Source organism: Chrysochloris asiatica, unplaced genomic scaffold, assembly GCF_000296735.1.
Source record: "Chrysochloris asiatica unplaced genomic scaffold, ChrAsi1.0 scaffold00227, whole genome shotgun sequence".
Taxonomy (NCBI): domain Eukaryota; kingdom Metazoa; phylum Chordata; class Mammalia; order Afrosoricida; family Chrysochloridae; genus Chrysochloris; species Chrysochloris asiatica.
In genome coordinates this window covers 4,196,887-4,221,805 of record NW_006408745.1, presented here as the reverse complement: position 1 = coordinate 4,221,805, position 24,919 = coordinate 4,196,887, and the positions used below count along the sequence as shown (strand labels likewise).

Genomic DNA, 24,919 nt, shown 5'->3' with positions numbered 1-24,919 from the left:
GCATTTCAATCACCACTAATGAACAATACATCTTGCTTGCTTGTTTGATCAATTTCAGATTGAAGAAGTTGGCAGAATTTTTCTATTTCATCCTCAGTGGCTTTAGTGGTTGGTGTTTAAATATGAATAATAGTGGTATTAACTGGGTTTCCCTGGGGGTGCGTGGATATTATCTTATCACTGTGTTGTATCTCATGACTAATCTGGATATGTTCTTTTTACAATAAATGCAACACCATTCCTCTTCAATTTGTCATTCCTGGAATACTAAGTCATGTGGTTTTCAGATTCAAAATGGCCACTACCAGTCCCTTACAGCTCAGTAATGCCTAAGATATCAATGTTTATGCATTCCATTTCATTTTTGACAATTTCCAATTTTTCTAGACTCATACTTCATACATTCCATGTTCCGATTATTAATGGATGTTTACAACTGCTTCTCTTCATTTTGAGTTGTGCCCCATTAGCAAATGAAGGTCCCACGGGCTATACTCCCACAGGCTTATCTCCATTCGCATCATCACGATCAACTCTACTTTAAGGAGGCAGCTCTTCCCCAGTGGTATTTTGAGTGGCTTCCAACCTGAGGGGTTCATTTTCTGGCACTATATCTGACAGTGTGTCTCTGCTATTCATAAGGTTTTCAGTGACTAAATATTTGGAAGTAGTCTGTCTTTGTCTGGAAGCTCATTTGAAACCTGTCCACCATGGGTGATCCTGCTGGGGTTCAAAATACCTGTGGCATAGCTTCTTGAATCACAGCAACTCACAAGCCACCACAAGACAACAAACTTGGTTAGGACATGGATAGCTCTAAATATTTTTAAGCCTACCAGTAAGGAGTCCTGGTGTGGTGCTGTCTGTTAATGCGCCAGACTGCAAAGCCATCTGAACTGGAAGCTCGGCGGTTCAAACTCACCAGCTGCTCCTCGGAAACCCTATACAGGGTTGCTATGGGTTGGAACCTACTAGACGGCACTTCACAACACAACAACATACACTGTAAGGCAGTTGATCTCCCCATTAGATGTCAGTAGCAATCCCACCCTCCAACTGTGACAGTCAAAAATATTTCAAGATATTTCCAACATTTTCCAACTAAAAATCAGTTTTCATAATGGCAAGTAACAAAATCACCAGCAAATGAAACAAATTAATAGTTAAAGCTGTTTTAGCTGCAAAACTGAAGTTCCAAATTCTAACATTATTCTTAATTTAGTTCTCGTTAGATCTTTTTCAGATCCTACCATGGAGTCCTATAGCGCTGTAGGCTAAATACTGTACTACTAACTGCAAAGTTGGCAGTTCAAACCCACCAGCTGCTTCTCAGCAACCCTCTACAGGGTCGCTATGAGCTGAACTGATTCAAGGTTACATAATAACATCATGTATCTCTGAACACTTTAAAAGAACTCCATCTTGAATCTCTTAATCCATTCTGAATCTGATAGATCGTATTTTTATTCTAATAAATTCTGTATATGTGAAGACTATTTCCTTTTATAGACCTTCTATTTTTTCTGCATCGATATATCCTTTATACATCCATGATACAATAATTCAATCAAAGTAAATCTACACAATTCTACATGTTATCTCAAGTTCAATATCAAGCCCAGATTTATTTTGAAAACGCTTTGCAATAGAAGAATATTTTGTAAAGCATCCTGTTTTACTTACTTTTCATTATCTCTAGTAACTGTGACAAGCAGGTTCTGTTCTCTTTCAGCATAAGACTCTCTGATAAATAACTGGTAAAGAAAGGAAGACAGGTTTAGAGATTAAAAAATCTACTGAAAACATGGTATTATAAATTACTTTCCTCTATGTTCATTTGAGTCTTGGTGTGGCACTGTAGGTTAAGCACTGGACTGTTAAACACAATGTTAAAGGTTCAAACCCACCAACTGTTCCTGGAAACCCAGTACAGGGTCAATTGGTTGAAACTGACTCGATAGCACTTGATAACAATAGGCTCATTTAATTAAGGGCAATTTAAAAGTTAATTGATTTTAAATTTATCACATACTACATTGAATATCACAAAACTACAATTTACAAATTTTAAGGTGTTAAGAATATAGAATTTACAACTTAGAACACAGGATGTTTTCTGTACAAAGTTACTTATTTAAATTCTATAAAATATAAAGTTTAAGAGATAAAATGAACATATAAATAATATTTGTTGTTAGGTGCTGTTGAGTTGATTCCAACTCATAAACATGCTATGCATAACAGAACAAAACACTACTTGGTTCTGTACAATTGTCCATATTAAGTGTTTGATATATATATATCCAATTAAGGACTCCTGGTTTGGTGCTGTAAGCGTTGGGCTGCGAACCACAAGGTCAGTGGTTCAAACCCACCAGCTTTTCCTCAGAAACCCTCTACAGGGTCACTATGAGTTGGAACTGACTCAACAGCACTTAACAACATTGATTTGTACATTGGGAGTGCAATGGTTCTGTAGGATAAGCAGTAGACTAGGAGCAATAGGGTCAGAGGTTTGAGCCCACCAGCCATTCTGCAGGAAAACAAGGAAACTTTCTGCTCCTGCAAAGATTTACAGCCTCATATATACACGGTTGCTATGAGTCAATACTGACTTGATGATACTTCACAACATTCAGTAAATACAACGTCAAACCTCATTTTACAGATGTAGAATCTCTTGTCACATGGATTACAAGTTAGGCCTTGTAACTTGCTCAATGTTATTATGCAGTTACGAAGTAGCAGATTTGGAAGTTGGCACCGGTAAGACTCTTCCTCTTAATAACAATTCCTATTAACCACAGTTGTTCTAGTCTTAGAGAATATCATTCCATGCTTTATAAATAAGTTATATCTTAATTTACATTGAGTCCAATTCAAAGATGTTAACATTTCCCATATATGTGATATAAAGCCCAATAATCTTTTCTTAGAACCACTGAAAGTAAGAAAATATAATTTCTATATTTAGACCTCAAATTACTTTGAGGTTTTATGTATTTGAACTTGTTTATAATTAACAAAAACACAAGTGAACATATTCTTTAGTCGTAAATAGTATTTAAAACATAAAAAAGTCTAAGTATGAGGGGGCATCAAAAAATTTGTGGAAAAATGGAATTAACAGATAATGTGTAATTTTTCCACCAATTAAAAAAAATATTATTCATCTTTTTTCTCAAGTGTTTATTGTAAACTGAGTAAAGGATTATAAACAAGTTAATCAGTTTTAAATTCACCAAATCATACTTTTTAAAGTATCCTCATACATGAACTTTTGTTGCTGTAGTTTCGTAGTGGTTATGAGTTGGGCTGCTAACCTCAAGGTCAGCAGTTTGAAACTACCAACTGTTCACCAGGAGAAAGATGAAGCTTTCTGCTCCCATAAAGATTTACAGTCTCAGAAACCCTATGTGGGGGGGTCCCTATAAGTCAAAACCGACTCCACACAACCACCACCATACTGCCGTTATTTCCCTTTGGCCTTGTATTCTACATCACAGGGTTTATTGCTTTTGTCCAGGTTGATTGACATTTCCTGGGTAAGCAACAAACTGATAGTCTGATACTTTTTGTCTGGCTCTGCAATTGATCTATTTTACACTTCTAGAGATTGGACTGCAAACCACAAGGTTGGCAATTCAAACCCACCAGCTGCTCCTTGGAAACCCTGTATAGGGTTACTATGAGTTGGAACCAACTTGATAGCACTTAACAACATCCAAATAAAGTAATTTCAAACCATGCAAATGAAGTAACTATGGTTCACCAAGACCACCATCCCTTGAAATTAACAAAGTTTGCTCATATATGCAACCAAACTCACAAAGGTTTCAGAAAGAAAGAGGCAGGAAGTATAAGAGGCAAGAAACAAGACAGAAGAAGCAGAGTAGGGAATCATGGAACCTCCTAAAAGAAAGCTGCGACAGGTCAAGGACTATCACATTGAAAACAACAAGAGGCCCAGGAGTCCTATAGGAGAGTTGGCAGTCAGAGAGGCCTGGAAGTGATCCTGCAGCAGAATCAATGATGACAGGAGAAACCTGCTGCTAGAACTGCAGCTAAGAGAGCTGAACAAAATTGCTAAGTGGCTATGAGCTGGGACAATTAGTAGTGGATAAGGTGATGGTAAGGAGGCTTCAGGCAGAGGTCTGCACAGTTGAGAAGGGGTGTGCACAACAGAGGCTGTCTTCATTGCATGGTTGAGAGAGCTGTCCTTCATTGAAGGGAGGGATGTACTCTCTAGGTGGGAGAAGCCATCCAGATTTTGTCTACATGTTTCTTGACCTTGATCCTGAATTATAATAGTCATTTGATCCTGATCTGTACCCAGTTACATCCTTTAAAAATCATATGTACTTTCTGTGAATTCTACGTGGCCGCAGCAATGAATTTTTGAACCCAAAAGAGAAGTAGTGCTGTAGGAAGGGTGGTTGCTGTCACACTGGTAAAATGACTGGAGAGTGGAGGTACATCTATCTGGTCTCCACCTCACGGGAATCAGCTTTGTGCTGATGGTGATACTCTCTACTCTGATTTTAGGCACTCTGGAACAATACAACAACTAATACATTCCTGATCATTTCTACTTCAAAATAACAAAATTTTTATCTTTTCTCCTTAATACTCTTCATATTTTTGGCAACTTTTATTTTTTCTTTTTATTCTTCCTTTCATTTTTTTAGCATAAAAGTGGTGCATTTAGTTCTAAGAGTTAGCTGACCAGATATGTTTATCTCTGTAAAGTGTTTCACACACTAGTAGGGGAAAAATAAAAAATAGAAATATTTCCTGGGAAAACTACAAAGAATTAATTCAGAACACAAGGGACCATAATTTCAATTTTGCCTATCTAGAATTATAGCTGGCATAGTAGGTTACTAATTACAAGGTTGGCAGTTCAAACCCACCAATTGCTCCATTGGAAGAAAATGAAGCTTTCTGCTCCTATAAAGATTTCTTATTGTTGTTACGTGCTGTGGAGTCGGTTCTGACTGATAGCAACCCTGTACAGCATTTCCGAGGCTGTAAGTCTTTATGGGAGCAGAAAGCCTCATGTTTCTCCTGCAAAACAGCTGGTAGTTTCGAGCTGCTGGCTGTGTGGTTCATAGGCCGATTCGTAACCACTACACTACCAGAGCTCCTTATTACAACCTTGAAAACCCTATAGAACAATTCTGTGTGTTAGAATCAACATGATGGCAGCATGTTTGGTTTTGGTTTGGTTTAAAATTAAAACTAAACTTATATATAAATTCTAATTTTGACCTTAAGAAGTTTCATCCCTCTCTATATAAGCAAAATTGTGCCATGTAAGAAAAATAGGACTGTATGACTTCATAAAATGTGTCAACAAATGAATCAAAGTTTTGTTTATTTGTACTGTGGAAGAAAAGAGGGTGTTCTCCTTTAGAGAATGGAAGTTGTACGCAAGTACTACAGACATCAGTTACTTGCATGGCTATCTTTCCTGACTAGGACAGGATTAGAATTTTGTTCATTCCTGCCAGAAGGTACTCAATAAATGTTACCTAATAAATAAGCGGAAGTATAAATCACCTTGAGATTAAATGTATGAATTTATATATGGCTTGTGAGCTGTTGATAGAAGCATATATAGCAAAAATTAAAAAGAAGCCCACAATCCCTTGTCTTGGATACACATGCTTTAGAATTTAGGATTGTTCTGTTTTAAAAAGATAACATGGTGTTGTTGTTATGTGCCGTGGAGTTGGTTCCGACTCATAGTGACCCTGCACAGGGTTTCCGAGGCTATAAATCTTTACGAAAGCAGAAAGCCTCATCTTTCTCCTGCGGAACAGCTGGTAGTTTCGAACTGCTGACCTTGTAGTTCGCAGGCCAATTTGTAACCATTACACTACGAAAGACTTAGTGATATGTGAGGTTACATCCTATAATCAAGATACTATTTCTGTAAGGAACATTAATATTCACACTAAACAGAATAAATCATACCTGCTCAACTTGGGCATCACCGTACAAGTCAATTTTGAAGTTATGGAGAGATTATAAACCTTAGAATAAGTTTTATCATTGTTTTCCTCTGCTATTTCTAGGAACGTAATCAAATCTAGCTAAAGGTCATAAAGAAAGAAATTAAATGAAGGATCAAAAATTATTTTGTTGTTAGTCTAATCTTGAGATGGCCGTGGTTGAATGCTGTCGAGTCAATTCCAACACATAGTGATCCTGTATAGGGTTTCCAAGGAGCGGCTAGTGAGCTTGAGTTAGTTCAGGTAACTAACTAATGTATATGACTAAATAGTTAAGGGTGTGGCTTTATTCAGGCAGTCATGCCAGATTAACCATTAACCATCAGTTAAGAACTTCCTAGAAACAACTATAATAGTACTATGGGTATGTTGTAAAATGCAATTGAGTCAGTTCTGGCTTATAGAGACCCTGCATAGGGTTTCTAGGGAGCGGCTGGTGGGTTTGAACTGCTCACTTTGTGGTTAGTTGTTCAGTGTTTATCCTATAGCGCCACACCAGGACTCCAATATGGGTATTGTTGTTATTAAGTGCCATTGAGTTGATTCCGGCTCATAGCAACCCTGCATAGGGTTTCCGAGGAGTGGCTTGTGAGCTGGAACTGCCGAACCTTTGGTTCAAACCAACCTTGCAGTCCAATGTATTAACACGCTGTGCCACACCAGGACTACAATATGGGCATAATAAGATTTCATTAATCTGGGTACAAGACACTGTTATAAGAATCAAGTAAAAATAATTCATGTACAGTGCTCATCAAAGAGCCTGGTTCTTAATGTGCATTTACATATTAGCTATTACTCTTATGGAGTTCTGGTGTGGTGCTATAGGATAAGTTGTTGTTGTTAAGTATTGCTGAGTTGGTTCCGACCCATAGCGGCCCTGTATAGGGTTTCTGAGGAGTGAATGGTGAGCTTGAACCACTGACCATGCAGTTCAAACCGATCTTGCAGTCCACAGTCCAGTGTATCAACCCACAGTGCCATACCAGGACTCTATAAGATAAATACTGGACTAATAATAAGGTGGGCAGTTCAATCCCACCAGCCGCTACTTGGCAATACTATACAGGGTCATTATGAGTCAGAACTGACTCAATGTCACTTTACAACAACATCAACAATGACTATTTATGAGTCAATTAGTTTATGTGGATATTCCCTATAGCATTATTCATTCAACAAATCTTTACTGTATTCCCATGTGTCACATACTAGGAACTACAGTAGTGAAATAACAATAAAACAAAACAGACTATTTGCTGCACTCAAGTTTCTTACAGTTCAAAAAACTTCTAATTGTCATATACTGATAGTTACATCAGTCTTTTGGAAGAACACCTGTTTTATTTTAGTCATAAATATATCCTCTTAGCTCAACGAGATTTTACTCAATTTTTAAAGTTGTCCTTAAAAGGCACTTTTATTTATTCCCTCCGCTGCTCTCACTAGCCAGCCACAAGGACTACAGTTGCAAATGTACCTTTTAGTTAAAAATGCAGAGTCCATGGAGAAGGAAATTGAGAGAATGAACTCTGATCTAACCAAACCGAACCAAATCCAGTGCTGTCAAGTTGATCCCAACTCACAGTGATCCTATAGAACAGAGTAGAACTGCCCAACAGGGTTTCCAGGGTTATAAATCTTTACAGATGCAGATTGCCTTTGAGTTGTGGTGTTGGAGGAGAATACTGAAAGTGCCATGGACTGCCAAAAGAACCAATAGATCTGTTTTGGAAGAAGTGCAGCCAGAGTGCTCCTTGGAGGCCAGGATGGCTAAGCTTCGTCTCTCATACTTGGGACATATTGTCAGGAGGGAACAGTCGCTGGAGAAGGATGTCATGCTGTGTAAGATGGAAGGTCAGAGAAAATGAGGAAGACCCCCAACGAGATGGATTGACCAGGTGGCATCATTGATGGACTCAAGTGTGGCAGCGGTAGTGAGGTTGGCCCAGGATCGGACATTGTTTCTTTCTGCTGTGCATGGGGTTGCTATGAGTTGGTTCCGACTCGATGACACTTGACAACAACAACTTTCTCCTTCGGAACAGCTGATGTGTTTGAACTACCAACTTTTCGGTTAGCAGTTGACCTACTGCATCACCAGGGCTCCTTGATTATAATTAATCACAAATTAATACCTTTCCATAGTAATTCCAGCCCTTGAAGCACTAGATAAAATGGCAGTCAGAGCAATTTGGGAAGGTGTATATAAAAGATACGCATCTGTCAATGCCACTCTATTAAGAAAGTCATCAGCTGTTTTCCTCAAAATCTCTGGGTTCTCCAACATGGGATAACGAGTCTAGAAAGAAAGTGACAAATGTTATATTTCTGAGGGTTTAATGAAGTAACAACATTCCAATATAATTAATTTTAACTAGAAAGTGCTGAACACACCATCTTTTCTAACAACAACTCTGTTTTCTTTATCTTAGCAATAAGAAATAATTTTGCATGTAAGATTTCTTTTTCTAACTAATTATTAGAATATGACACAAGTGCTTCCTCTAACTTATGAATGTTTTAGCAGTCTGCCTTCTCTGGTGCCATCCTTTAACTCAGAGTCTTTCAAACTTCTATGAGCATAACTTACAGTAAGACACACAAGTTTTAAGATAATGTATCCAAAATTCCCAGCAACAATCCCTCCTCTTTGCCCTTTTCTTCACTTAAGAAGGAAAGGGAAGGAAGGTTCCTGGAGGTTTTATTGGGTCTGAAGTAGACCAGAAAAACATGTATTTCCAGGCAATTCAGGTGATAAAGCTGTAAGGTCACACATTAGGAACCACAGCACCACCTCAATTAGATGTGAAATTCCTTATGCCTTTGGGAGGAAGAAAACATGAAATGAATCTACTAAACCCAAACCAAACAAACCTATTAGCATCCAGTTGGTTCTGACTCATAGCAATCCTATAGGACACAGTAGAACTGCCCCACAGGGTTTCCAAGGCTGGGGAATTCTTCGGTAAGTTGACTGCCACTTTTTTTCCCTAGAATGGCTAGTAGATTCAGACTGCCAATCTTTCAGTTAGCAGCTGAACACTTTAACCACTGTGCCTCCGGGGCTGCTTTATCTCCCAAATACCTAGAGAATTACTCTAGAATAGGTCAATGTAATACAGACAAACCAATAGTTACAGTATTGTCAATCTTGACAGTTCCTCATATCTTTTAAGATGAACCCTAAGTCCTAAGCCATAAGACCTAAGATTTATTTCATTTTCCACATTTAAGACCTGAAGCAGTATGATATTTTTTCATCACTCTTAAGCAACACATCCACAATCAATTGTGCAGCCATATCCAGATTTTGCCATCACCCAAAATGGCTGGCCTCTGACATGACCATTTTCAGACTCTCCACTCTGACCCAAAATGCTCATTTTCCCAACATTTTTGCTCAATTACTCTACAACTGCTTTTTGACTCGTTTCCTCAAGACCTCTTAGTCCTTTATCCCTCATTTGCTCTTATTCACTGTGTCCTCTGATTCTCATTTCCCTCTAAACTCCCTTGCCAACACATTTCTAGAGAAACTTCAAATGAAGTTGACTCTCAACAATTTTCTGCTTTGGATCTACACCCGGATTTATTTACTACTAGAAAAACAATGTAATTAAAAGGTCTGCTACTATTACTAAGTTACTATTACTAAGCCTGCCCTCACCAGGGTCCTCAACACTGCCCAGAAATAATTCACATTTTAATAGTAAATTTGTTTTCCCATTTTTCAGAGTCCATGTCAAACATATTCCCTATCAATGTCTCTGACAATTCCCAGAACCTCTACCACTCTCAGAAAATTATCTCTGCTCTTACTTAACAATGAAAGGTAATCTATTTCCTGATACCTCCAAATCCCCAGACCTGCAGTTTGGTCACCCATGATTTGCTCTTTCTCTCCTGTAAAGCAAAAAGAACTGCCATTCCTTCTGAAGCCAATACTTGTACCTGTTCTTTAAATCCCATGCCAATCCTTTCTACCTCACTCCAGAGAAAAGCTTGAGTGATATAGTTCTAGTTTTTTTCCCTTTATCTTTAAGCTTTATTAATTAATTTGCATCAGCATTTAAATATGCACCAGTCTCTTTCCACCACAAAAATCACAACAAAGAATTCTCACTTAGCTCTAGTAGTTCTCACATCTTCTCAATCATCTCATCATCTTTCTCCACTTCAAAGACAAGTGTTTTCATCTAAGTTACATACATTTGTTTTCTCATCTCTCATTTATTTCCTGAACAGTTCCAATCTGTTTTTTTCCTCCACATTCTACAGACACTGATTTATCCACACTCACAAATCATGCTTCTGGCACTAAATCCAGCAAATACATTTACTTCACTTGCCCAAATTCTTTGCAAGACTGGAGAGTTGCCTGTGCTCACCTTCTAAACCCTTCTACTTAATTTGCTTCTTCAACAAATCCTATCTCTTTTTATGTTCTTCATTCTCCTCACCAGCTTCTTGGATTTCTTGATCTTTTCCTATTTCTCATGTTCAATCCAATCTGCAAATTCTATGACAACCAAATCTGTACCTCCAGCACAGTCATCTTCTCTGATCTTCAGGAACAAATGACAACCCATTTGAGGCCCTGGCACACAATACAAAATCATCATGTCCCAAACCAAATTCATCAACTCACCACAAAAAACACACTTCACCTTAGTTCTCCTGTTATCAGTAAATGTACCAACAATTCCATTTGCTCAGGCCAGAAGACTGGGGCACCTCCTCTGCTCCTATCTATATACAATCAATCCTGTAGTTCAACAGACTCTGCCTACTAAAAGTCTCAAGTATTTCTGAAGTCTACAAAACTCTCTGTACACACAGCTACTGCACATGGCAAACCAACTACCATCTCTTGCCTACTGTTGTTGTTAGGTGCCATTGAGTCAGTACTGACTCATAGCGACCCTATGCACAACAAAACAAAACACTGCCCAATCCTGGCCAACCTCACAATTGTTGCCATGCTTGAGCCCACTGATGCTACCACTTTGCCAATCTATTCCTCTTTTTCTCTGACCCTCCACCTTACCAAACATGATAATCCTTCTCTAGTGACTGGTCCCTTCTGACAATATGTCTGAAGTATGAGAGACAAAGTTTGGCTGTCCTGGCCTCCAAGGAGCACTCTGGCTGCACTTCTTCCAACACAGATCTGTTTGTTCTTTTGGCAGCCCATGGCACTTTCAGTATTCTCCTCCAACACCATAACTCAAAAGCATCAATTCTTCTTGCCTAGATAATTCTAATAGTACACTAACTGGTCTCCCTTTAACCATCTAATCCGTTCTCCACATTAAAAATTAGCACACACAGATGCACACTGATACATACCGATACATAAGCATGACAGTTGAATTTTTTAAGGCTACAAATTCAATCATGCCACTCTCCAGATTATATCTGGTTTAAGACCTTTCACTGGCTTCCCTTTGCCCTAATCAAAATCCGTAACATTGTTGCCAGACTCTGGACTCTCCTTACTCTCAAGGCAGCACTACACAGCACTCTCCTTTCAAGATCTATTTACATGGCTCACAGACTCAAATCTAGGCATATGACCAGGAAAAGTACTTGCTCAAATATTCTTTTGTCCACCTAAGTCCTACTCTTGCTTTGAATTTCACTTTAAATAACACTTCTCAAGAAGATCTTCCCTTTCCCTCAACCTATGTTCTTGCTAAATGCTTATATTATCATTTCTCTACCCCGCTGTAGAACTTACAGCACTCAGTACATGATGACTGTCTTCTCCATCAGACTGAAAGGTCCAACTATCTGGTTGTTCCTGGCTACAACCTTAAGTACAACATTTGGTTAATAGAAGGCATGCCAATTGAACTGTACTAACTTAACCAGTTTCTGACTTCTGTGTGACTTTGGTTCTCATTAGCATCCCTGAAAGGAACCCTGGTGGCACTACAGAATAAGCACTGATCCGCTAACCGCAAGGTCAACAGTTCTTCCCACCAACTGCTTCACGAGAGAGAGATGAGGCTGTCTGCTCTCATAAAGATTTACAGCCTAGGAAACCTACATAGGGTCTGAGTCAGAACTGATCAGACGGCAGTGGGATGGTCCCTGTAAGAGGATTTGCCAATCAACTCAATTAAAAACTCTAGAAGTGCTGCCCAACAATCTGTTAACAATCCCTCTAGGAGATTATGATGCACATCAAAGACTGAAAAGAATTGCCCTAGAAGTCCAGACTATACTCACATTTTAACCTAGGCATGTTGCAACTGAGACAATTATAAGCTGTTAAATTTTTATTCTTCTGGTTAAAGAACAACAACAAAGGAGTACATTCCATTAGCTATGTCAAAAAGTTTACCTTTAAATCAATAAGGAAGCCTTCAAATGGTCTATATGGATTGTGGACAATAAGGTGGAAATTTAGTTGCTGTATAAGAAGTAGTTCATATTCCAAAATCTGTTCCAGTGCCTTCTCCTGTCCATGAGGACTCTCCCGAAGATTTCCAACAAATTGTGGACTAGATACATTGAATTCATCTACTTTGCAGGCTAGAAATGCACAAGTGAGTCTAGAGGTAAAAATCAGGGTGGGTAGAGGGACGTGAATATACAATGAAAAACATTTTATTTCACAGGTACTTTCTAACATTGTCTGATGTTAACAAATGGCAGTGGTACAAACTGCAGGGTAGGGCAAAAAAGACAGTTCCTGTTCAAATGTTTTATCTATTAGGAGACATGAGACAAACTATAAAATTAGGCAGAACCATACAGTATTGCCAATATTCAATCAGTATTGCTTAATAGCATTTTATATAGCTTAACTGGACTGCAGAGTCGGTTTGAACCTCAAGATCGGTGGTTCAAGCTAACCAGCCATTCCTAGGAAACTCTATACAGGGTCGCTATGGGTTGGAACCGACTTAGCGGCACTTAACAACAACAACCTAAATAACTGGAAAAACAAAATAACTGCACAGTACAAGTACTTTGTATCATGAAACGTAGATAGAATTAAAAAAAATACACACAACAGATCACACACGTATCATATGAGTGTGGGAAGATAAAGTCAGAAAAGAAACACTGAGGAAGGTTATCAGTGGAAATCTTCAATGAGGGAGGGAATGAACAAACCCACAAAACTCACCTGGCCAGTACATGAAATTCATAGCAAGAAACTAGTAATAAAACTACTGCAAAAATCAAAATTGGAAGTGACAAGGCCTGACATAGATTGGTGGAAACAAGAATTAAAAAGAAAGAAATGAACATGAAGAATGAACATGAAGATTGACAACAAGCTCTTAGATGAGTCTTAGGATTTGTATTGTCAATGATAATCAAAAAGGAGAACACAATAGATCTTCATAGATTTAAGTGAATAAATGGCTGTATTGAGTTAAGGGCCACTGAGTCAATTACAAATCATAGAGACCCTGTGTAAGGCTTCCAACGAGCAGCTGATGGGTTTGAACCGCCAACCTATGGTAAGCTGTCCGGTGTTTACCTAATAGCACCACACCAGGACTCCTACCTTAAAATACAAAGTATTTACCAAGTAAATACAAAATGCAAGTTTAAATTACTATTTCTTAGAAAGTCAGTATATTTCTATACACAGAGACACACCTGCTCAAATAGTATAAAAGTTTTCTTAACTGAAAATCATAAATTAGACAGACTTATACTCACAGTATTATCCGGGGGTGATATTCCATCACTGAGTTATTAAGATAGAATCGCTTGAAATACATACAGGCTGTACCCTAGGATTAAAAAAAATATATAGATGTATACGTTGTTGTTGTTGTTAAGTGTCATCGAGTTGGTTCTGACTCATAGTGATCCTATATAGTGTTTCTGAGGAGTGGCTGGTGAGTTTGAACCAATGACTGTGTGGTTCAAACCAACCTTGCGGTCCTGTGCTTTATCCTACGGAGCCACACCATGACTCTATAGACTGATACAGAAAAAGATATATAAATAATCGTAATCTATTCGCATGTATAACATGCTAAATTTTTTGAAAAATTATTTATGCAAAGGATTCTTTGTACAGGTTCTCCATACAAGTACAAATACTTAATCTTTAATCAAAATCAATTCTGATAAATACTACAGAATGTTCATACAACCAGAAGGCAGAAGATTCTTTCCTACTCTTTGGTTGTCCTTCCCCAGTCTACCTGCATACTCATCCTGTGATCACTGGCTTACTAAAGTGGAAAAAAATACAGAATAAAAATAAAAACATACATGTTTACAGCTTAACAAATTAGTTTTATAAAAATTTGATAGAATTATATGATTGAGGTAATTAAACATTTCTCTAATTCAATCCAGACTTACAATATAACCATGATTGTTATGCCCAGAATTCAGGGTCCCCAAAGACCACCAAGGAGCCGACACCTATGCAAGTGCACAGGATTGTTTATTCAAGCTCCAGATCGGGCTCCACCTGCATCCGACGCAGCGGATGAGGGATGGAGCCTCGAACTCTCAGTTATTCATGCTCGGGCTCAAACTCCACCTGCATCCGATGCAGCGGATCAGGTGTTGAGCCTTGAACCCTCAGTTTACATTATTCATGCTCAAACTCTGACTCCACCTGCATCCGAGGATGAGGGATGGAGCCTCGAACTCTCAGTTTCTCAAGCCCAAGCTCGGACTCCACCTGCATCCGACGCAGCAGATGAGGGATGGAGCCTTGAACCCTTTGTCTGCAGGGTTTTTATAGAGTTTTCAAACAAGCGTAGGGATTTTCAGCTTTACAATATTTGGATTGGTTGACATTTGGCAAAGTATGAGATGTTACAGTTTAATTGGTCAGGACTGGTGGTCTTTTGTTTTTAGGCTAGGATAAGGAAAACATCTGGCATCTGGCCTTGGGGTTGTCCTGTCTACTGCTTATCTAGTTCTTGCTGTTGCTAGGGTTGAAAGGATATTCTAAGGCAGTATGAGCTGATTTAGCACGTTCCTGGGACAGGAGGACGTGTTCAGGCTAAGGTACAGAATGGAGTCTTTTTCTTGGTCCTACAATGATCACTGGGGCCAAATCAAACAGCAGAATCAGTACCTGCCATGTACTGAGGACTTCCTATGGGTCAGACTCATTGCCAAGTACAAAATGATCATCCTAGTTTAATCCTTACAACACCCTGGTAAGACGTTATCTTCACTTTGAAGAGAAAGAAATTGAGTATCAAAGAGGTTAACTGGTTTGTTCAAGGTAGAACATCTAACAATCGACAAGGCTGGATTCAACTAAAACATGTCTATGCTTTTAATCACTGCCTCACTCAGCTAGAACCAGAGATAAATATACCTTGACTTTATGATAGAAAAATGAATATTTCATGTTTTTAAAGTTTGTCATTTTATATAAAACAAAAACAACTTTTCAAGAGTCAGAAATAAGCATGTCACATAATGACAAATTCCATAAAGAAGTTCATTCAAGAATTCATGTTCTTCATCTATAGAAACCTCCTAAATTTATTTTTTTCTTTAAAAAAATATTTTACTTGTTTTCAGTGAAAGTTTACACAGTAGATTAGGTTCCCATTCAACAACTTCTACTGAAATTATTTTGTAACATTGGTTAGATTCTTTCCAATGCATGAACACACTCATTATTTCCATTCGGGTTGTTCCTTTTTTTTTTTACTAATTAGTTTCCCTGCTCCCTTACCGTCTCATCTTTGTTTTTGAAGTAATTGTTGATGGTTTGGTCTCATATAGATAATTTTTAAGGGAGCACAGTACTCACATGCGATATTCTTTATTTTGTGAGTCAATGTAATTTTTTAGCTAAAAGGTGACTTCAGAATAATTTTGTTTCAAGGTTTAAAAAGTAATCTAATGGCAACCACTTTAACCAGTCCACTAAGTCTGTATTTAAAAAAAAAAAAAAAGAGTTTCAGGTTCTGTTTTGCATTTTTCTCTCATTCTATCAGGATCCTTCTATTGTGGCCCTGGTCATAATGGTTGGTAATAGTAGCTGGATACCGTCTAGTTCTTTTGGCCTCAGACAAGATAAGAAGTAGTTCGTGTAGACTATTAGGCCTGCAGAATAATTGGCTACTCAGAGTTATTGACTTTCTGCTTTCTCTTTTGCTCTGGATAAGTTGTTATCGTTGTTAGGTGCCATCGAGTCGGTACTGACTCATAGCGACCTTATGCACAGCAGAATGAAACACTGCCTGATCCTGGGCCATCTCACTATTGTTGCCACACTTGGGTCCACTGATGCTGCCACTTGGCCAATCCATCTCATTGGGGGTCTTCCTCTTTTCTTCTGACCCTCCACTTTACCAAACATGATATCCTTCTCCAGCGACTGCTCCCTCCTGACAATATGTCCCAAGTATGAGATGAAGTTTGGCTATCCTGACGTCCAAGGAGCACTCTGGATGCATTTCTTTCAACACAGATCTGTTGGTACTTTTGGCAACCCATGGCACTTTCAGTATTCTCCTCCAACACCATAACTGAAATGCATCAATTCTTTTATGGTCTTCCTTATTTACTGTTCAGCTTTCACATGCATATGAGGTTATTGAAAATACCATGGCTTGGGTCAGGCGCACCTTAGTCTTCAAGGTGACATCTTTGCTCTTCAACACTTTAAAAAGGTGTTGTGCAGCAGATTTGCCTAATGCAATATTTCGTTTGATTTCTTGACTGCTGCTTTCATGGGTGTTGACAGTTGACCCAAAAAGAATGAAGTCCCTGACAACTTCATTCTTTTCTCCATTGACAAGAAAGTTGTTTATTGGTCCAGTGGTGAGGATTTTTGTTTTCTTTACATTGAGATGTAATCCATACCGAAGGCTGTGCTCTTTGATCTTCATCAATGAATGTTTTAAGTCCTCTTCACTTTCAGCAAGTAAGCTGTTGTTGTTGTTGTTAAGTGCCGTCGAGTCGATCCCGACCTATAGCAACCCTTTTGAGGGTTTATGAGAATTGGCTGGTGAGCTTAAACTGCTGACCTTGCAGTTCAAATGGCTTTGCAGTCTGGCGCATTAACCCACAGCGCCACACCAGGACTCCTTCAGCAAGTAAGTAGAGACCAATAAATTTTCTTGCCACTACTAGTTTTATCTGGAGTCCTGGTGTGGTACTGTGGGTTAATGTACCAGACTGCAAAGCCATTTGAACTGCAAGGTCAGTGGTTCAAGCTCACCAGTTGCACCTCGGAAACCCTGTACTGGCTCGCTATGGGTCAGAACTGACTCTACTGCACTTAACAACAACAACTAGTTTCATCTATTATGAGCTCTGGTGTGATGTTGTAGGGTAAACACTGGACTGGTAACCACAAGGTTGGCAGTTCAAAACCAACAGCCAGTCAAATCCTATATGGAGTCCCTATGAGTTGGAACCAACGGGACAGCACACTATATTAGTCCTGTAAAATAGTTTCTTCTATGAGTCATCAGCTTCTTTCTTCCTCTTTTGCTTTGGTTGTGATGTTGTTGTTAGGTGCCGTTGAATCGGTTCCGATCCTTAGTCTGGTCCTGTACCATTGTCATAATCCTTATTACCCTTGAGTCCACTGCTGCAGTCACTGTGCCAATCCATCTCATTGGGGACTTTTTTTGCTGATCCTCCACTTTACCAAGCATGATGTCCTTCTCCAGGGACTGACTCCTCCTGATAACATGCCCAAAGTATGAGAGACAAAGTCTTGCCATTCCGTCTTCTAAGGAGCATTCTGGCTGTACTTCTTTCAACACAGATTCGTTTGTTCGGAAGACCATGGTAATTTAAATATTCTTTTCTAACACTATAATTCAGTGAATCAATTATTCTATGGTCTTCCTTATTCACTGTCCAACCTTCATGTGCATATGAGGTTATTGAAAAGACCATGGCTTGGGTAAGGTGCACCTTAATCCTCAAAATGGCATCTTTGCTCTTGAACATTTTAAAGAGATCTTGTGCAGATCTGCCTAATGCAATATGTCGTTTGATTTCTTGACTTCAGCTTTCATGAGTGTTGATGGTTGACTCTAACAAAATGAAATCTTTGACAATTTCAGTCTTATCTTCATTTATATGGCATTTATATATATGTTTATTGGCCCAGTGGTGAGGATTTTTGTTGTTTTTTTACATTGAGGTGCAACACATACTGAAGGCTGTGGTCTCTGATTTTCACCAGAAAGTATTTTAAGTCCTCTTCACTATCAGCAATAAATGTTATATCATCTGCATATCGCAGGTTGTTCATGAGCCTTCCTCCAATCCTGATGCCACACTTTTCTTCATATAATCCAGCTTCTCAAATTATTTGTTTAGCAGACAGATTGAGTATGGTGGAAGAATACAAGCCTGGTGCGCACCTTCCCTCATTTCAAATCATTCGGCGTTCCCTTGTTCTGTTCAAACAATTGCCCCTTAGTGTATGTACAGGTCCCTCAAGAGCACAATTAAGTGTTCTGGAATAATCTTTCTCTGTAATTTAGTCCAGAGCTTATGAAACACACAACTGAAACTTTTGTGTAGTTAATAAAGCACAGGTAAACATCTTTCTGGTAATCTCAGCTTTCTTCCAACATCCATCTGACGTCAGCAATGATATCCCTCATTCCATGTCCTCTTCTGAATCTGGCTTGAACTTCAAGAAATTCTCTATCAGTGTACAGTCACGGTCACTTTTCTATTATCTTTAGCAAAATGTAGCAAAATTTTAGTTGATACTGTCCAATGATTTCCGCATTCCGTTGGGTCACCTCTCTTTGGAATAAGCACAGATGTAGAAGTACTCCAGTCAGCTGGGTAGTTGTCTTGCAAATTTCTTGGCTTAAAATTAGTGACTGACTCCAATGCTGCATCAATTTGTTCAAAGATTTCAATTCAATTAATTCCCAGTGCCTTTTTCTTTGTCAATGCCTTCAATGCACCTTGGACTTCTTCCTTTAGTATACTGGCTCTTGATCATTTGTTACCTCTTGAAATGGTTTAACATCAACCATTTCCTTTCATTACAGTGACTCTGTGTATTCCTTCCATTTTCTTTTGATGCTTTCTGCATTATTCAATAATTTACCCTATTGTTGTTGTTGTGAAGTGCCATTGAGTCGATTCCGACCCATAGTGACCCTGTATAGGGTTTCCGAGTAGCAGTGGTGAGCTTGAGCAGTCAATCTCGCAGTTCAAATGGCTCTGCAGTCTGGTGCATTAACCCACAGCACCACACCAACTTGCCCGTAGAATCCATCAATAACGAAAGTTGAGGCTTGAATTTTTTCTTCAATTCCCTCAGCTTGAAAAATGCTGAGCGTGTTCTTCCCTTTTGGTTTTCTAACTACAGGTCTTTGCACATTTTGCTATGATATCTGATTTTGTCTTCTCAACCTGACCTTTGAAATTTTCTGTTCAGCTTTTGTACCTCATTTCTTCCATTTGCTTTAGCATCTTTACGCTGCAGAGCAAATTTCAGAGTCTCTTCTGATATCCATTTTGTTTTTTTCCTTATTTCTTTTCTTAATGACATTTTTCTTTTTTTTCTGTATGATGTTATTGATGTTGTCCCACAACTCTTTTGGTCTTTGGTCATTAGTGTATAACACCCCAAATCTGTTCTTCAGATGATCTCTAAATTCTGTCTATTTAATATAAGTGGGATATATTCAAGGTCATATTTTGGCTCTTGTGAGCTTGTTTTAATTTTCTTCAGCTTCAGCCTAAGCTTGCATATGAGCAATTAATGATCAGTTCCACAGTCTGCCCTAACCTCGTTTTGCCTGATAACAAGGAGTTTTTCTACTGTCTTTCCATAGTTGTTCTTAATTTGATTTTTGTGTAGTCCACCTAATAAGGTCTTTAATGTTGTTTAAAAAAGGTATTTGGAATGAAGAAGCCATTGGTCTTGCAAAATTCTATCATGCAATCTTCAGCATAGTTTCTATTACCAAGGCCATATTTCCCAACTGATACTTCCTCTTTGTTTCTAATCTTTGCATTCAAATCACCAGTAATTAACAATACATCTTCATTACATGTTTGATCTATTTCATACTGAAGAAGTTGGTATCATTCTTCAATAACATCATCGCTGGTTTTAGTGGTTGGTATGTACAATGAATAATAATGGTATTAACTGGCCTTCCTTGTAGGCATATAGATATCATCCTATCACAGAGAGTGTTGTACTTCAAGACAGATTTGGTAAGTTCTTTCTGATGATGAATTCGACACCATTCCTTGGTCATTCCCAGGATAATAAAACATGATTGTCAGATTCAAAATGACCAATACCGGTCCATTTCACCTCACTAATGCAGTATCTATGTTTATGTATTCCATTTCATTTTTGACAATTTCCACAATTTTTTTTTAGATTCATACTTCTTACATTTCATGTTCGGATTATTAAATGGATTTTTACAGCTGTTACTCTTCATTTTGAGTTGTGCCCCATCAGCAAATGAAAGTCTCGAAAGCTTTACTTTACTTGCGTTGTTAACAGTCAACTCTACTTTGAGAAGGCAGCTCTTCTCTATTCGTATTTACAACCCAAAGGGCTCATCTTCTGGCACTATATTTAACGATATTTTGGTGTTCTTCATCATGTTTCAATATGGAATCTTCTGACAGTGTTCCACGGTATTTATAAGGTTTTAGTGGGAGAAAGATGAGGCTTTCTACTCCCGTAAAGATTTACACCCTCGGAAACCCTGTACAGGGTCGCTATGGGTCGGAAACGACTCGATGGCACATAACAACAACAACAACAGTAACTAAATACTGAGAAGTAGTCCATTTGTCCTTCCTAGTCTGTCTTCGTCTAGAAGCTCAACTGAAACCTGTCCACTATTGGATACCTTGCTGGTATTTAAAGTATTTGTGGTCTAGCTTCCAGAATCACAGCAATACACAAGCCACCACAGTACAAAAAACTGACAAATGAGTGGTGGTGGCCAAGTAGAGTCCAATAATTGTATCTTGCTACTGCTAGTTTCATCTGCTATAATCCTTTTATCTACTACTTTTATCAGAAAACAATGGAACTCAATGTGGAAACAGAATCTAATTGTGTCTATCTAAAAGTCTCCCTGCATATAATAATTGAGGAAAAGGAAAACAGTACAAATATTTTAAAATTTAATATATTTAAACTATATTTCCACTTTGAAACTGCTATACAAAAATTGCAACTACTTCACACAGGTGGTTCTTGTTTATGGGGTCATAAGTCATTCACTATGTATCACTTTACAACTTCAAATAGACTTTCTCTTAAGATACTTGAATATATGATCTGCAGAACAATCCTAAAATAATCAAGGTAAGAATAATTTTATCCTCTCCCTTTTTAAACTCTTCTCAGCTTTTTAATTTCTGCTTAATCTTCGATAGATGCTCAAACAAGAACATATTCGAGAAGAACAGTTACAGGCAAAGTAGTAAATTCATATAGCCATAAAGTTCTATTTACCTGCTTCTCATCACCAGTCCCACCTACCAAGCAAACAAATCAATAACAACTGGGTATTCAAAACCATACACAGGAAACAACCATAAGACAATTATTCAACCAGAGAGAAACCTCTGCCTTCTATGTATCAATATTTTTCAAAAAGAGTCTTACATTTTAAGTTTCAGTGGGGTATATGATTACAACTGATGAATGAACATAGTATTTCAAAGGTATAGAATGTTATAAGTGTTGAAAAGCACAAGACTGTGTTCTAGATCAATTCTATGGCTCATTAGTAAGAACATGGAGGAAAAGGTAATTTAATATTCTTTCTCCATAAAATGATGTCACAGTCTAAGAGACCTCAAATTTTTTTAAATGCTGAAATGAGACTTAAATTTTTTTTATGACACGATACAGAAATTCATGATTTAAGGCCTTTACAGAAACATATATAAAATGACCAACACCAGCAAATGTATGTAAAAGATTTATATAACACTAAGGAGCTCTGGTAGGGTCGTGGTAACGAATTGGGCTGCGAACCTCAAGGTCAGTTGTTCGAAACTACCAGCTGTTCCATGGGAGAAAGATGAGGCTTTCTACTGCTGTAAAGATTTGCAGCCTCGGAAACCCTGTGCAGGGTGGTCACTATGAGTCGGAACCAACTCCACAGTACTTAACAACAAGGTGTATTTTTGGAGTCCTGACGTGGCACTGTAGGATAAGCATTGGACTAGTAACCATAAGATCAGAAGTTCAAACCCAGCAACTGCTCCTTGGAAACCCAGTCCAAGGTCACTATGAGTTGGAAGCAACTCAAGGCACTCAAACAAGGTGCATTTTTAAGAACAGAGCAAAGAGGCAATTGTGTTGCAAATTTAGAAAAGAGAAAGTTAGAAGAGGTCATATTTCATAAAACAGCTAAAGAACATTCTACTTCATTACTACCACAACTTACCACAACAGATCGTGGCATTGCTGGCTTAAAAACTGAACAGAATTCCAATAATCTTTTCTCATAGTATTTGCAGAGCATCATTTCTTCATGAGTCTCAAGAAAGACTGGATCATTTGGAAGAACCTGCAGATTAAAAGTTATAATTAATACAAGTTAAGTAAATTAACGTTTTAAAATATTTTTCTCTGAGATTAATCTTAGATTATGTCTCCAATCCAAGGGTAAGTACACCATGCCTCATTTTCTCATTGCTAATTATTATACAAAGGCCCCTCTTGGCACAGTGGTTAAGCACTTAGTTGCTAGACAAAGTGTCAGCATTTCAAACTCACCAATATAACTGTCTGCTCCCATAAAGATGACCGTTTTGGAAATCTTATAGCATCACTATGATGTTCTATAGTTTGCTGAGTCAAAATTGATTTGATGGCGGTGGTGGTGGTTGTGTGCTGTGGAATTGATTCCAACTCACAGTGATCCTGTACAGGGTTTCTGAGGCTGTAAATCTTTACAGGAGCAGAAAGCCTCATCCTTCTCCAGCAGAACAGCTGGTAGTTTTGAACTGCTGACCTTGAGGTTAGCAGTCCGACACAAAATGTTGTTATTCTTGTTGTTGTTAAGTGCTGTTTCTCATTCATAGAGACTCTGTATGGGGTTTCCGAGGAGTGACTGGATAATTTTAACTGCCAGCCTTGTGGTTCAAACAGACCTTGCAGTCTAGAGCACTAAAAACCAGCAAATGTCTCAAGGATAATTCTGAGCCTTAAACTTTTACCTCTTATCCATCTTTGCAAACCTGTACAGAACAGAAGGTTAATAAAGGACAACAGTTCAAACCCACTAGATGCTCCATGGGAGAAAGAAGTGGCAGTTTGCTTTCTTAACATTTAGTCTTGGAAACCCTATGGAGCAGTTCAATTGCAATGGCTATAGACGACATACATAAAAATTCAGAGCATGTAGCACACATATATTTTTGTAAATATATTAATTCTTTGGGTAAAATATTGAACACTTCAAGAAGTACCAAAAGAAAATGGAAGGAATACACAGAGTCACTATAACAAAAATAATTGGTTAATATTCAAACACTTACAAGAGATAGCATATGATCTGTAACTGATGATATTGAAGGAAGAAGCCCAGGCTGTACTGAAGACACTGGTAAAAGACAAGGCTACAGGAATTGATGGACTACCAATTAAAATGCTTTAACAAGCAGATGCAGTGCTAGAGGTACTCACTCATCTATGCCAAGACAACCACCTTGCCAACCAACTGGAGAGATCCATATTTATACCCTTTCCAAAGAAAGGTGAGCCAACAGAATGCCGAAATGATAGAATGATATCATTAATATCACACTGCATGTAAAATTTTGCTGAACGTAATTGAAAAACAGTTGCAGTATCCTTTTGTCATACTTTCTCAATCTGTGCACTGAGGAAATAATTGTGGAGAAACTGGGCTATACGAAGAACACAGCATTGAGATTGGTGGAATTATTAACAATCTGTGATGTGCAAATAACAAACCCTGTTTGGTGAAAGCTAAGAGGACTTGAAGCACTTACTAATGAAGATCAAAGATTACAGACTTCAGTGTGGATTATATATCAATAGTAATAATAAAAACGCCTCCTAACTGAGCCAATAAGCAACATGATAATCGGAGAAAAAACTGAAGTTGTCAAGGAGTTGGCTTTACAATTAACACTTATGGAAGTAGCAGTCAAGAAATCAAAGGATATATTGCCTTCGGTAAATCTGCTACAAAATATCTCTTTAAAGTGTTAAAAAGCAAACATGTTACTTTGAAAACTAAGATGCACCTGACCCAAGTCATTTTCAATAACCTGATATACATGTGAAAGTTGTACAATAAGGAAAACAGAAGAACTGATTCCTTTGAATTGTGGTGTTGGGCAAATGATGATGAATTATGCCATAGATAACCAGAAGAACAAACATATCTGTCTTATAAGTACAGCTCGAATGCTCCTTAGAGTGAGGATGATGAGAGTTTATCTCATGTATTTTAGACATGTTTCTGGAGGGACATCATGCTTGGAAAAGTGGAGGGTCTATGAAAAAGAGTAAGACCCTTAATGAGATGAAGTGATAGTGGTTGCAAAAACAGGCTCAAACATGGCAATGATTATGAGGATAGTGTATGACCAGACAGTGTTTATTCTGTTGTATATGGAGTCCTGGTGTGGGACTGTAGGACAAAGCACTGGACCGCAAGGTCAGTTTGTACCTGAAACCCTTTATAGGGTTGCTATGAATTAGAACTTGACACTTAAACAATAACTTTCTGTAAGTTGGAACTTGATGGCACTTAACAACAATTTATTTTGTTGTTGTTAAGAGCCATTGAGTCAGTTCTGATCCATAGTGACCCTCTAACAGGGTTTCCAAGGAATGGCTGGTGAGCTTGAACCACCAACCTTGTGGTTCAAACTGAGCTTGCATATATATGTATTTATATATGTGTGTGTGTGTGTGTATATAT

At 38.2% G+C, this 24,919-nt stretch overlaps 1 protein-coding gene across 1 annotated transcript in view; it reads right to left on the bottom strand.

Moving 5' to 3' along the window:
- The window catches only part of CCNH (cyclin H), a 51,168-nt gene that overhangs the window by 23,728 nt on the left and 2,521 nt on the right, over window positions 1-24,919 (bottom strand). Inside the window, exons 2-6 of the mRNA XM_006873188.1 lie at window positions 22,406-22,528; window positions 13,707-13,780; window positions 12,370-12,580; window positions 8,156-8,319; window positions 1,684-1,754 (exon numbers count right to left, since the gene is read on the bottom strand). Coding sequence (XP_006873250.1) covers window positions 1,684-1,754; window positions 8,156-8,319; window positions 12,370-12,580; window positions 13,707-13,780; window positions 22,406-22,528 — 643 coding nt within the window. The remainder of the gene's footprint in view (window positions 1-1,683; window positions 1,755-8,155; window positions 8,320-12,369; window positions 12,581-13,706; window positions 13,781-22,405; window positions 22,529-24,919) is intronic.